Below are 14,471 nucleotides of genomic sequence, written 5' to 3' on the forward strand. Positions count from 1 at the left end.
ATGTGAAAATGCATTTCATTGTATTGATTCTATGATGCTTCTATCTTGTCGACAGTTACATTAGAAATGTTACATTTTTCATTATTATTTGATGGTTGTTTGTTGAATTAATTTATATATCAATTTTAGGACCATAGACCTTAGTCAGGTTTGATGCCATATTAAGTTTAACATAGGTAAAAACGAGACTGTGAGGGATCAGTCACGATATAAAGGTCCTAGATCATTCAATACAAGTGTAATGTGTGTGTGTGTATATATATATATATATATATATATATATATATATATGTATGTATGTATTAGGGGTGGGAATCCTCAGGCACTTCACGATCCGATCCGATCCGATTCCAATTCTGGGAGTCACAATCCGATTCCAAGACGATTCTTGATCTACATTTTTTCCCCAATTAATTCTTCTGCTGTGCAAATACATCTTTACAACTTTACATCTTAACCAAAATTGCAGTTTCTATGCTTTTTCTTTATAGTTGGAATCTCTGTGTGTCAGTACAGCCATCTTAAAAATAAGGGGGTGAATCTTCACTGGTTTCATGATTCAATTCAGTTTTCAGTATTACTGCACACGGCTACATTTTCATATAAATTTTATATCAAATATATATATATATATATATATATATATATATATACACAGTCATGGCCAAAAATATCGGCACCCTTGGTAAATATGACCAAATATTTAATCTGCATTGTTAATCCTTTTGATCTTTTATTTAAAAAAATCACAAAAATCTAACCTTTCATTGGATAATAAGAATTTAAAATGGGGGAAATATCATTATGAAATAAATGTTTTTCTCAAATACACGTTGGACACAATTATTGGCACCCCTAGAAATTCTTATGAGCAAAATATCTCTGAAGTATATTCCCATTCATATTCACAAATTTGGGCACTCCAGGGTGATTATGAACATTAAATTATCCAGCCATGGCTTCCTGTTTCACAGGAATATAAACAGGAGGGAAAACAAAGCCCAAATTCCCTTAATCATCCATCACAATGAGAAAACCAAAGAATATATTTCTGATGTGCAGCAAAAGATAATTGAGCTTCACAAATTAGTGAAGTGGCTTTAAGAAAAGAGCTAGAGCAGTGAAAATTCCCACTTCCACCATCAGGGCAATAATTAAGAATTTCCAATCAACATAAAATGTTACGAAACTGCCTGGAAGAAGACGTGTGTCTATATCGTCCTAATGCACGGTGAGAAGGAGAGTTTGAGTGGCTAAAGACTCTCCTAGGACCACAGCTGGAGAATTGCAGAAAATAGTTGAGTCTCGGGGTCAGAAAATCTTTAAAAAAAAAAAAAATTGTCAAACAGCACCTACATCACCACGTTGTTTGGGAGGGTTTCAAGAACAATTCTCCTAGCTCATCCAAAAACAAACTCCAGCATATTCAGTTATCAGACACGACTGGAACTTCAAATAGGACTGGCTTCTATGGTCAGATGAAACTAAAAAATCAGCTTTTTAGCAGCAAACACTCAAGATGAGTTTTGGTGAACACAGGGATAAAAGGTACCCCACGTGTACAATGAAATATACTGCTGTATTTTTTATGTTGTTGGCCTATATTTCTGCTGGAGGTCCTGGACATCTTGTTTAGACACATGGCATCATGGATTCTATCAAATACCAACATATAAAAAATCAGTAAGTGACTGACTCTGTTAGACATCTTATAATGGGCCATGTTTGGATCTTCCAACCGTACAATAATCCAAACACAAACCTCAAAAACAACACAAAAATGGGTCACTGAGCACAAAACCAAGCTTCTGCTATGGCCATTTCAATTCCCTGACCTGAACCCTATAGAAAATAAGTGAGGTGAACAGAAGAGAAGCACCAACATGGAGCTGGGAATCTGAAGGGTCTGGAGTGATTCTGGATGAAGGAATGGTCTCTGATCTCTTGTCAGGTGTTCTCTAACCTCATCAGGCATTATAGGAGAAATTTAGAGCTGTTAAACTGGTAAATGGAGGTTTCAAAAGTATTGAATAAAAGGGTGCCGTTAATTTTGGCCAATGTGCATTAGAACATTGCATTAGAACATAAAAACATTTATTTCATATTGATATTTCCCCCCATTTTATATTCATATTATCCAATGAAAGGTTAGATTTTTGTGAATTTTTTTTAATAAAAGATCAAAAGGATTAACAATGCAGATTAATTTTCACAGCCTTCTTTGATCATAATTACCAAGGATGCCGATATTTTTGGCCATGACTGTATATGTATATGTAAATATATATATATATATATATATATATATATATATATATATATATATATATATATATATATACTGTATGTATATATATATATATATGTATGCATGCATGTATGTATGTATGTATGTATGTGTATATATATATATACAAGACTTTCAAATCACATGAGCCAATATTTTATTCACAATAGAACATAGAAAGTGAAAGTGACGTGACATGTGGCCAAGTATGGTTACCCATACTTGGAAATTGTGCTCTGTTTGTGCCTTTAACCCATCCAAAGTGCACACACACAGCAGTGAACACACACACCGTGAACACACACCCGGAGCAGTGGGCAGCCATTTATGCTGCGCCCCGGGGAGCGGTTGGGGGTATTGAAGTTGGAAGAGAGCGCTGTACATTCACTCCCCCCACCAACAATTCCTGCCAGACCTGAGACTCTCTAACCATTAGGCCACGATTGCCCATAGATAACATAGATAACATAACAAATGTTTAAACTGAGAAATTTTACACTTTTATTCACTAAATGAGCTCATTTCAAATTTGATGCCTGCTACAGGTCTCAAAAAAGCTGGCACGGGGACAACAAAGGGCTGAAAAAGCAAGACATTTTTAAAAGATTCAGCTGGGAGAACATCTAGCAACTAATTAAGTTAATTGACATCAGGTATGTAACATAAAAGGGATGTCTTAGAGAGGCAGAGTCTCTCAGAAGTAAAGATGGGCAGCAGCTCTCTAATCTGTGAAAGAGTGCGTAAAAAGATTGTAGAATACTTTAAAAACAATGTTTCTCAACGTTAAATTGCGAAGGCTTTACAAATCTCATCATCTACAGTGCATAACATCATCAAAAGTTTCAGAGAAACTGGAGAAATCTCTGTGCATAAGGGACAAGGCCGAAGACCTTTGTTGGACGCCTGTGGTCTTTGGGCCCTCAGACAACACTGCATCACTCATCGGCATGATTCTGTCATTGACATTACTAAATGGGCCCAGGAATACTTTCAGAAACCACTGTCGGTAAACACAATCCACCATGCCATCTGCAGATGCTAACTAAAGCTCTATCATGCAAAAAGGAAGTCATATGTGAACATGGTCCAAAAGCACTGTCGTGTCCTATGGGCCAAGGCTCATTTAAAATTGACTGTTTAAAATTGGAAAAGTGTTCTATGGTCAGACGAGTCCAAATTTGACATTCTTGTTGGAAATCAGACGCCGTGTCCTCCGGGCTAAAGAGGAGGGAGACCTCCCAGCGTGTTATCAGCGTTCAGTTCAAAAGCCAGCATCTCTGATAGTATGGGGGTGCATAAGTGCATACGGTATGGGCAGCTTGCATGTTTTGGAAGGCACTATGAATGCTGAAGGGTATATGAAAGGTTTTAGAGCAACATATGCTCCCCTCCAGACGACGTGTATTTCAGCAGGACAATGCAAAACCACATACAGCAGCTATTTCAACAGCATGGCTTCGTAGTAGAAGAGTCTGTGTGCTGAATTGGCCTGCCTGCAGTCCAGATCTTTCCCCTATAGAGAACATTTGGCGCATCATTAAACGAAAAATACGTCAAAGACAACTACGAACTCCTCAGCAGCTGGAAACCTATATCAGGCAAGAATGGGACCAAATTCCAACACCAAAACTCCAGAAACTCATAACCTCGATGCCCAGACGTCTTCAAACTGTTTTGAAAAGAAGAGGAGATGCTACTCCATGGTAAACATGCCCCTGTCCTAACTATTTTGAAACCTGTAGCAGGCATCAAATTTGAAATGAGCTCATTTTGTGCATAAAATTTTAAAATGTCTCAGTTTAAACATTTGTTATGTTATCTATGTTCTATTGTGAATAAAATATTGGCTCATGTGATTTGAAAGTCTTCATTTTCATTTTATTCAAATTTAAAAAAATGTCCCAACATTTCCAGAATTCGGGTTGTATATATACATATACATACATATATACAGTATATATATATATATATATATATATATATATATATTTTAAGTTGCTGGGGTATATTTGTAGCAATAGCCAAAAATACACTGTATGGGTCAAAATTTTGATTTTCTTTTATGCCAAAAATCATTAGGACATTAAGTAAAGATCATGTTCCATGAAGATATTTTGTAAATTTCCTACTGTAAATATATCAAAACTTAATTTTTGATTAGTTTGCTAAGAACTTCATTTGGACAACTTTAAAGGCGATTTTCTCAATATTTTGATTTTTTTGCACCCTCAGATTCCAGATTTTCAAATAGTTGTATCTCGGCCAAATATTGTGCTATCATGACAAACCATACATCAATGTAAAGGCAAAACCTTATGACTGGTTTTGTGGTCCAGGGTCACATATGTATACACACTTGTATACACACACACTTGTATATACACACACACACACACACACACACACACACACACACAAACGTATATGTATGTTTATATGGTCAGTAAGATTTTTTTTTAAATAAATTCTTTTTTCAATATTTTATTTTATTTCAAAATTATTTTAAATAAATGTTTGTTTCTTTTTATTAATCAAAGAATCCAGAAAAAAAAAAGTTTCTTGAGCACTAAATCTTCATATTAGAATTATTTCTAAAGAATCATGTGACACTGAAGACTGGAGTAATGATGCTGAAAATCAAGGATTTCTAAAAAGTACTTAATTGTTACATTTGTTCATTTTATCGTACCCCATTCCTCCCTCCAAAATACTGTGTATGAGTGAATGAGTGAAAGGGGTGTATTTACAGTGTTTGGCCAGCAGATGGCGATATAATATTTGTAATAATTACACAGGAAGTGCCTCAGAGACTAGCCATGCTGTATGCGTGAGTATTCAAAAGAAGTTCAACAACATGATTAGCTTAGCTGTTTGATTCTGTTTATGAAACGAAAGAATCAATGTTTTGAGATGTATGGATTGGGGTGATCCATTATTTGAACTGTAACAAACATGAACATATTTACTAAGTAAAACAGGAAATGAGGGAGAAAGAGGGACTCTCTGACTCATCCGCGCCTCATTATCCTCTCAGCATGTTTGTCAGGGCTAAATTAAAGAACACAAGGCGGCGTTACCAGAACGATAACAAGTCCTGCCACCACACAAAGAAACCACCACTCACCAGTGTAGCCTCAGGTTTGTTTCAAAGCAGGAACAACAAGAACCACAGACTCTGAGAGGAGCGTTGTGAGCATCCATTCTCTCTCTGGGTAATGTGAGGCAGGGCATGTTGCCATGGAGACGAGGGTACAGGGGTAGGAGGACCCAGGGGAGTGATGTAGCTCGGATAGCAGGATGTGGTAGCGAGTGTGTGATACTCATCATCCTCAGTTCAGCAGACCATGATAAATTCTTGTTTTCGATCCGTCTAATCAGCCAGCATTACTCGGTAATACTGTGCAAATGAGAACGCTTTCCCTGAAAATCGAGCAAACGCCGCTCACGATTTTTAGCTCGATAGCCGTCGCAGGACTGCTTTGACAATCTGAAGTTAATTAGCTTCCTCAAAACTCTCCCAAGAGGCAAAGCTGTGTTTTGTTTCAGGCCTAATCAACGCGTAGCTAAAGTTACCGAAACCAGGTTGTAATAAATACATAAATGCACAATGCTTCAGTTTAGCAAATGTGTTTTTTTTTTTTTTTTCTTGTCATGAACAGCCAAATATGATAATTCTCATGGGAAGGACCCCCCTCATCTAATTTCATGTATAAACACCCATTTTACACTGACAAAAAATAGAATATAAATGTGTAAGATATTATTTGTAAAATATTTAGTTTCTTTTGTTTCGCTTTGCTACTTACTACAAAAAACTACTAAGAAAACCTGATGTAAGGAAAGTTTTTACTCACGAATTGCTAAAAAAAAAAATATTTGACAGTGCACTGTACTATTAGATGTATTATTCAAATCCAGTTTTATTTTTTATTAATTCAATTATTTATTGAATATTTTTATTTATTTATTTAAATACATTTTATTTAACTGTATTTTTATTTTGTAAATTGTATTTGTTTTTAAACAAATATTTTATTATTATTATTATTATTATTATTGTGTATTTAAATCAAACTTATTTTTAAGTCTTTTTATTTATTTATATTTATTTATTTATTTTGTTATGTTTAAACTTAACACCACTGACCTAGAACCAGGGTTATTATATTTAACTGAAAATAAAACTAAAATTAAAACCATGAAAACTGTTGTTACTTCAATGTTATAAAATAATAAAATAAATCATCAAAAAAAAAACTTTTTTTTGTTTTCGGCTATAGTTGCCAAAGCACCATTTCCCGTTTTCATATAGTTTAACTTGATGTTCCAAAACTAAAACTGGATTGAATGAATGAATGAATGCAAATAAATAAATACTATGACCTATTAAAAAAGAAAAAGAAAAAAACATCCTAAAAACACATAACAAAATAACTAAAACTTTCAAATGAAAATGGAACAAATAAAAATAAAAACTAATTCAAAATATTAATAAAAACTCTAAAAGTATCTCAATTATATAAAATAACAGTGTCTTGCACTGCCTTGCACCCCCCTAGTTTGAAAACCCCTGGTCTAGACAAACAGCTAGAGAATCTCCTGTCGACATTTAACAAGCTCGGTCATTAGCTTTTACTGAACGGCCCACGGTCAAGCCACAGGCACGCTCGCAAACGCACCAACACTCTGCTGGCACATAAAGAGTTTCATCCACAAATGCACCTGGAAGGTCCTCGGAAATGCTTTTAATGCACATCGATGTCTAATACACTTCACTGCCAGAGTCTCTTGTGTGCAGGCCCGACCCCATAAACACAGAGCTGTCTGAAGAGTTGGGTGAACACATTAAACTGGTTGCAAGCAAAGTGCACATGCACTCCGCTTCCCAGCATCCTTTAATCATCGGCTGGGCCGTGCATAAGAGGAAAGAGGTCACAACAGTGCTGTCTATTTAAGACCTATTGGGAGTTTTTAATGAGAAAGTGTGTTTTTGATGATGGGACGGCGTCTTTTCATTTAGCCGAGTGCAGGCCCAGAGCTTTTATCCTGGTTTGTTATGTAGTTGGCTACTCTTTCTACTTGAAGCTACCACAGGGTCACGCTGTATCTCTTCTCTGCAGTGGTGCATCAGTACAAAACCTCCTCTAGGCCCTATTGGATCCACGGTTCGATGGGATGGATGGGTGCTAATGGACCTGCATACAGACCAGGGAACAAAAGCACAAGGCCTCTCCTATTATAGAGCTTGCGCTCTCTCGCAGTCTCGCGCCCTGTTGCACGCGCCTCGCTTTGACACTCGTCGTTGCCGCGGAGAGCGCGGTTGCTAGGCAACGGGTGAAAGCCGAAATCCCTGGGTAACTCGCCGTTTACTGCCCCGACCTGCCTCCCATCCCTGCTCGCTGGCTTATTAACTTTATTTCATTGGAAAGGAAAAAAAGAGTATCTCATTTTTAAACGAGTATTATAGCTATATAACTTGGCTGCGATTTATAGCATTGCCTTATATACAAAGAGGATGCTGTGCATGCAAGATGTATAGACGTATGTGTTTATGAATGAGATGCATCATTCACTGACGCCCTAAATGAATAATGAACGAATGCATGTGAAAAACAAGCTACAGAGAGCCTTTGATATTGATCAGATGCAAACAAAAGCATAAAATGCAGCGTATTTTAGGCAATAGTTGATTAAATAGCTCACTGTCTTTGCATGTAGTTTGGTGTTGAGTTATTTTTATAATAATAATAAAAATAATAAATGTTATTATTAAAATATAATGTGTATCATTTATATACATATAATGATATAAATATAAGAAATATGTTCCCATGTAAAATGTAGATGGCGTTTTAATTTTCATAATAATGATGATGATGATGATTTATTATTATATAAAATGTTTATCATTGATATAAATAATAAAATATATAAATAAAATATTTTTCATGATGGTATTGTTTTTATTTAATATAATAATAATTATTAATATTATTATTGAATAATAATATAATTAAATGATATAATATAAATTTATATAACAATATGTATAAATAAAATATTTTACATGTAGAATAAAGATAGCATTGTTTTTATTTAATATATTGTTGTTGTTATTATGTTGTTACTGAATAATAATAATAATAATAATAATAATAATAATAATAATAATGATAACAATAATATTATTATTAAATAATAATAATAGTAATAATTTATACTTATAAATATATTAGGTATTTGTAGTAATAGTAGTACAGATTTAATAAATATTTATATAATTTATATTAAAATAAATATTCTATCAAATAATAGACAAAATTATTATTATTATTACATGCAGATGGCGTTAATAATATAAAATTAATGTAAGTATTTATACACGTTGTGTAACGTAACCATCAGTATTCTATAAAATATCAATAAAAAACAAGTATTTTTAACAAATCTTTGCAGTTTGTTTCTTTATGTACCAAAAACTTACTGTACTCGCGTAAAAATGTAAATGCCAATTTTTTTAGTTGGCTTTCAGTGGGTATCACGGCACTTTTGTACGTATTCTTAATTGATTTCAGGAGGGTGTTACTTAGTATGTGTTGAGGAAGCATAAGAGAAGGAGGAGGAGGAGGAGAGAGAGAGAGAGAGGGACTGGAGAGGGTTGCATTGCATGAAGATCCGATGAAAGATAACAGGCTATTGCAATAAGAGGGCAAGAGAGAGGGGTGGGGGCAGAATGACGCTGATTCGGGGCTATTGATCTCTCCCTCCCCTCTATACGGGGTCAGTAGTTTGATCAGAGCGCGCGCAGGATCACACAGAAGAGCCACACGCGCTTTTGTAACATGAAGCGGCGCGTATAGAGCTATCCAACAGGACACTCATCACCAATCCGATCCCGTCTGTCTCTAACCTGATGACGGGAAATAATAAGATTATCCAGCAGGACAGGAGAGCGACACGTTATATCTCTGGAGAAAAGTAACTGGTGTGGATTGACAGATGATGGTGCGCTCGAGATCAACAGATCTGGTCATGAATCCGTTCAGAATCTCCGTGCTGATGGTGTTCCTCTTCGCATCTGTTCATATCTCGTGCCCATCACAGTTCCCCAGTCCGCTCATGTAAGTACTTTGACGTTGTTGTCTGTGCAGAAGAGCGTCACAGTGGTTCAACTGTTGATTAAAACGCATTTTTCTTTCATTCAGCCGCTGTGTCTGTTTGAACGTGCGTAAGTGTAATTTTAAGTTTTTGTGAGTGTGTATATCGTGCTGGATGCATAATACACAAACTATTTATTTACTTGAGTGCAGTTTAACATGAATTTAACGCATCGTATGTAATCTGTACTTTATTTAGATTTTTGTTTTATTATAAACAATAACTGTCTTCACACCTATATGCCCCAATAATGGTCAATAACGTCCAAACGCTGAAACGAGAAGACAATAGGCTATACACATTCTGTTCCATGTTGTTAACAAGTAACGTTGTTCAATAATACAGCAGACAAATTCACAATCGATATTTTGAATTAAGTTGAATGATTGGGGGAGGAGACATTATTTCCCATTATTGATTTGTTTATTAAGCAGAATAATTCACTCAAAAAGGACAATTCTGTCATTATTCACTCACCCTCATGTTGTTCCATACCTGTGTGACTTTCTTCTGTGGAAAAAAAAAAAAAAGGTTTTTCATGCAAGGCTGCTGCTAAGCACAACTGTTAAGATCCAAACAAAAGAACAAAAAAGCACCTTGAAAGTGTTCTGTGTGACTTGTGAGCGAAATTCCAAGTCTTCTGAAGTCTTCTGATTATGATCTTCTCCTCCAGTGATCTTGAGAACCCGTGGGACTGAATCAGTGAGTCAGAGTTGAACTATGATTCATAAAAGAATCAGTACAATTTGTGAGCTGGTTTAACCCATTGAAAAGAACTGGCTCAAAAGAACAATTCATTCACTGCTCCAGTTCTTAAAATCTGACTCGGCTATCTGTTCGCAATGGTTCTCCAGCTAAACGCTCTCTTTTAGATTATTGGTGAATTTTGACAAATTAAACTCTGTTAATCTCGCAAACATAGTGTGTGTATGTGTTTAACTTTGTACTGACACTAATCTTAAAGGTTAAGCCGGGTTAAAGCTTTTACCTCCTGTGGTTTCCATTTCGCTTCCACCTTATGTAATCCTTTCCCATGATTTAAGATTTTTCACTTTACAAATGTTATTCAGCATGAGATATTTAACTGAAAATTGACTCTTAAATTATTTTACCTTGCTAATGATTTCCAATGTTACTTGAACAAAAGTTCAGTATTGCTTCAGTTAATGCATTGCATAACAATATTCCACAGAAGTGCATTGTGACCATGTTTGGCGAACAAATGATAGTGTTTGTGAGAGACAGATGTGACCTGACAGATGGTTGAGCATTTTTCTGTTTTGAGCTGGCAAGTCTTTTGTTAACCTGATATTTAAATGAGTCTGTATAGCAGACAAGTTATATCTTATGCGAGAAGTAAGTGGATGTGCACGGTTGTGAATTTATACGGAAGGCCCATTGCTGTTCCCCAGCTCAGTACATTGAGGTATCCCTCCATGTTTCAGGACAGATGCATCTGAGATTAATTGCCCTTATTTTCTGCACTGCTGTTTAAAAAGTGATTGTTTCACCAGGTGGTTGTGACAGCAGAACAAGAGATGTGTCAGTTTCCTCACTGTTGTACAATCTTAACATGCCCCAGATTTTTACATGCTTTCATAAATCTATAAACTGTCATTTCTGAATGCAGTAATAGACAGAATTAGTGTAGTTTTACATTGTGACTATTGTCTCACATTGTGTTTTATTGCATGGTGTGAAGTGCATTAATGCAATGCATTAAGATAACGATTTGCGAAGATTATGTAAGAGGCTGGACCTTTTGATTTGACCACCTGTTTGTTCATGCACTAGAACATGCATTCAGGAAAATGAAACCTCTTGGGTGGCCTGAACTGATGTCAATACATTTGTAATGGCTGTAAAAAACAGGATATAATTGTTCCGTATAACAAGTGCTTTTGTTAAATGGGCTCTTCGGGTAGATTTCTGAGAATCTACATCAATAATGCATTGCTTTAAAATAATGAAAAATAATGATATGCCTTTGTGTTATGTTCAGTTGTTGAAAAGGTTTCCTTGAAAAGGTCACAGCAGAATAGTACAGTGTAAATTAAAAGTAAGGGAAAAGCTTCAAGGAATGGATCACCACAAATTGAAAATTTGCTGAAAGTTTACTCACCCTCAGGCCATCCGATATGTAGATGAGAATGTTTTTTCAATGGAACAGATTGGGAGAAGTTAGCATTACATTACTTGTTCACCATTGGATCCTCTGCAGTGAATGGGTGCCGTCGGAATGAGAGTCCAAACAGCTGATGAAAACATCACAAGTAATCCACACACTCCAGTCAATCAAGCGAATAGCAATTATTGTTTCTGGCTAAAATGTAAGTACTCTATCCATAATATAGATATTGCCAGTGAAAAGACATCTTGTCTGAATCAGGAGAGAAATATGTGCAGAAAAAAGCACTGTTTACAAGCAAAAACATTTCTAAAAAAATGTCAGTGAATTTTGATGTGAGAGGACAACAGTTAAAGCATTCTAATAATGGATTTGTTTACTACAAACACATAGCTTCTCACTTCACAAGACATTAGTTGATGGATTGGAGTCATGTGGATTGGTTGTTGTTTTATTGCGATGTTTTATCAGCTGTTTGGACTCTCATTCTGACGGCACCCATTTGCTACAGAGAATCCATTGGTAAACAAGTGATGTAATGCCAAATATTTCCAAATCTGTTCTGATGACCTGAGGTTAAGTAAATTTTCAGCGAATTTTCAACTTTTTTTTTCTCTCCTTCAAGTTAACATATTTAACCATCTTCTTTAGTTGTGAGAGATACTGTAAAGTATTATATGTGTATGTGTGTCACTTTTTCTTTTTTTTTTTTTTTTTTTGAGTGTTTTTTGCATATACTGTAGCTCATTTTTGCTTCCCACAATTAGTTTTATTTCTGTCTGTTCTTGGATGTACAACGGTTGTTGAAACCATTACTGTGGGAGAGAAAGAAAAGGTGCATCAAGACCAAAACTGCAAAAAACAAATAGATAAAACACTTTTGGCTTTCCCTCCCATCTGTGCCTCAGATACACTTATAAAGGAAGTGAGAGTACTCAATAACTAATCCACTCAATTTGGAGCGACATAAGCCACACTGCTCTGGTTTCTTTCAATTGGTAGTATTAGTGCAGAAACAGGCTTTTTCGAGAAGGAACTGAGGCAGGATTCCCACAGAGAGATGACGCAGGTGAGCACTGTGACTGTGTCCTCCACACAGAGACACCTGTCCCTCAGTCCCAGACTGACACAGAGACGCCACTCACCTGTGGAGAGGACAAGATATATGTTATGCTGTATGTTTAGGAGCACACTTAAAGGAGTAGTTCAGCCAAAAAAGAAAATTCTATTGTTTACTCAGTCTCATTTCATTAGCTGTGCAAAGTTTGTTTTATTATTATTATTTTAAAATAGTATTAATAATAGAAGCTCTGCTAACAAGCAGGCCAAAATAAGCATATCACAACGATTTCTGAAGGATCATGTGACACTGAAGACTTGAGTAATGGCTGTTGAAAATTCAGCTTTGTCATCACAGGAATAAATTACATTTTAAAATATATGAAATAGAAAACATTTATTTTAAATTGTCGTAATATTTCACAATATTACTGTTTTACTGTATTTTTGATACATGCTTGGTTAGCATAAGAGGCTTCTTTCAAAACGTCTTTCTTACCCCAAACTTTTGAATAGTGTTTGACAGACTTGTTGCATTTAAGCTATATGTTTTATTAGTTAATTCCCTGAGAACGAAACACTGACTTTGGTGTTGCTAGTGCCATGCTCAACAGTTTAAGCTACATGAATGTTTAAGCTATCCGTAACATGTTTTTTAAATAGAAACAATAACAGGATTTGTCAAAGCGTGCACGTTTAGTGGCATTAGAGCTTTGTTTTATCTGTCCTAACTGACCCAAGTCTGACTGCTACTGGTGCCCCCTTAAAAAAAATAGTTGCATGGTTCCCTGGTCTAGAACCTTGCATTGTTCCCAGCAGCAACTGTTTAGTGTAAGCTTAGACATAAGTTCTTTAAAAAGAAAAAAGCTTAGAGTCACAGTTCTGTTCCCCTGTCAGATGAGCGCTAATCCTCAGCCTGTAAAGGGATTAAATAGCTTATTATAGAGGAGCGCAGGGAAATCTCTGAATGGACCTTGGAAATGGAAGTGAATGAAAGCACACATTCGCTGGAATAAACTCATTATGATCACTGACAAATTACCTTTTTAGCAGAAGCCGTCTAAAAAACTGTGGCTGTTTCCTTTGACTAGACATTTTATCTTACGTACTGTACTAGATAGACGCGTCTTTTAATTCAAGATAATGCTGTTGGGTGTACCTTTAAAAGATACATAAAAAGTTAGGTAACACTTCACTTGAGGCCTGTATGTATTATACATTATAAAAGTTTTCTTATTGCATTAATTATGCCTCAAAATGCACCATTGTATGTTCTCATGAATAATTGCAACGTCATGGCTACACCTTTAAAGAGTGAAATGCATTAAAACACATTATAATCAACCAATTTTATGCATAGTAAGAAACCTGATTAAAATTAAGTACTTTGATTATACTGTACATCAGGCTTCAACTTAAAGGAATAGTTCACCCAAAAATGAAAAATTGCTGAAAATGTACTCTCCCTCAGGCCATCCCAGATGTAGATGAGTTTGTTTCTTCATTGGAGCAGAATTGGATAAATGTAGCATTAGACTCTGCAGTGAATGGGTGCCATCAGAATGATAGTCCAAACAGCTGATAAAAGTGATAAAAGTCGTCTTGTCTGAATCAGGAGAGAAATATGCACAGATTAAGCACATTTACAAGTGAAAACAATCTTAAAAAGTTCTGAATATGAACCTAACAGACCACTCAGATCATTAGGATCGAGTCAGTTAGAAATACCAAAGGTTCATACAAAACAAGGGGATTCCACTTTTAGCTATTATGCCGCCCGCAGTTGGAACCAGCTTCCAGAAGAGATCAGATTTGCTAAAACATTAGCCACATTTAAAT

At 35.6% G+C, this 14,471-nt stretch overlaps 1 protein-coding gene across 3 annotated transcripts in view; it reads left to right on the forward strand.

The window, feature by feature from the left end:
- Positions 1–5,086: 5,086 nt before the first annotated feature.
- Positions 5,087–14,471, forward strand: part of LOC131524152 (voltage-dependent calcium channel subunit alpha-2/delta-1) — a 139,044-nt gene continuing 129,659 nt past the window's right edge. The window contains exon 1 of one of the 3 annotated variants that reach the window (XM_058750945.1): positions 5,087–5,114. In XM_058750945.1, coding sequence (XP_058606928.1) covers positions 5,104–5,114 — 11 coding nt within the window. In that variant the 5' untranslated portion in view covers positions 5,087–5,103. Of the gene's footprint in view, positions 5,115–5,137; positions 5,426–8,988; positions 9,409–14,471 lie in introns of those variants that run through there. The other 2 variants (XM_058750946.1, XM_058750944.1) reach the window with 2 other exon arrangements.

The sequence above is a fragment of the Onychostoma macrolepis genome, chromosome 18 (genome assembly GCF_012432095.1).
Source record: "Onychostoma macrolepis isolate SWU-2019 chromosome 18, ASM1243209v1, whole genome shotgun sequence".
In the NCBI taxonomy this organism is placed as follows: domain Eukaryota; kingdom Metazoa; phylum Chordata; class Actinopteri; order Cypriniformes; family Cyprinidae; genus Onychostoma; species Onychostoma macrolepis.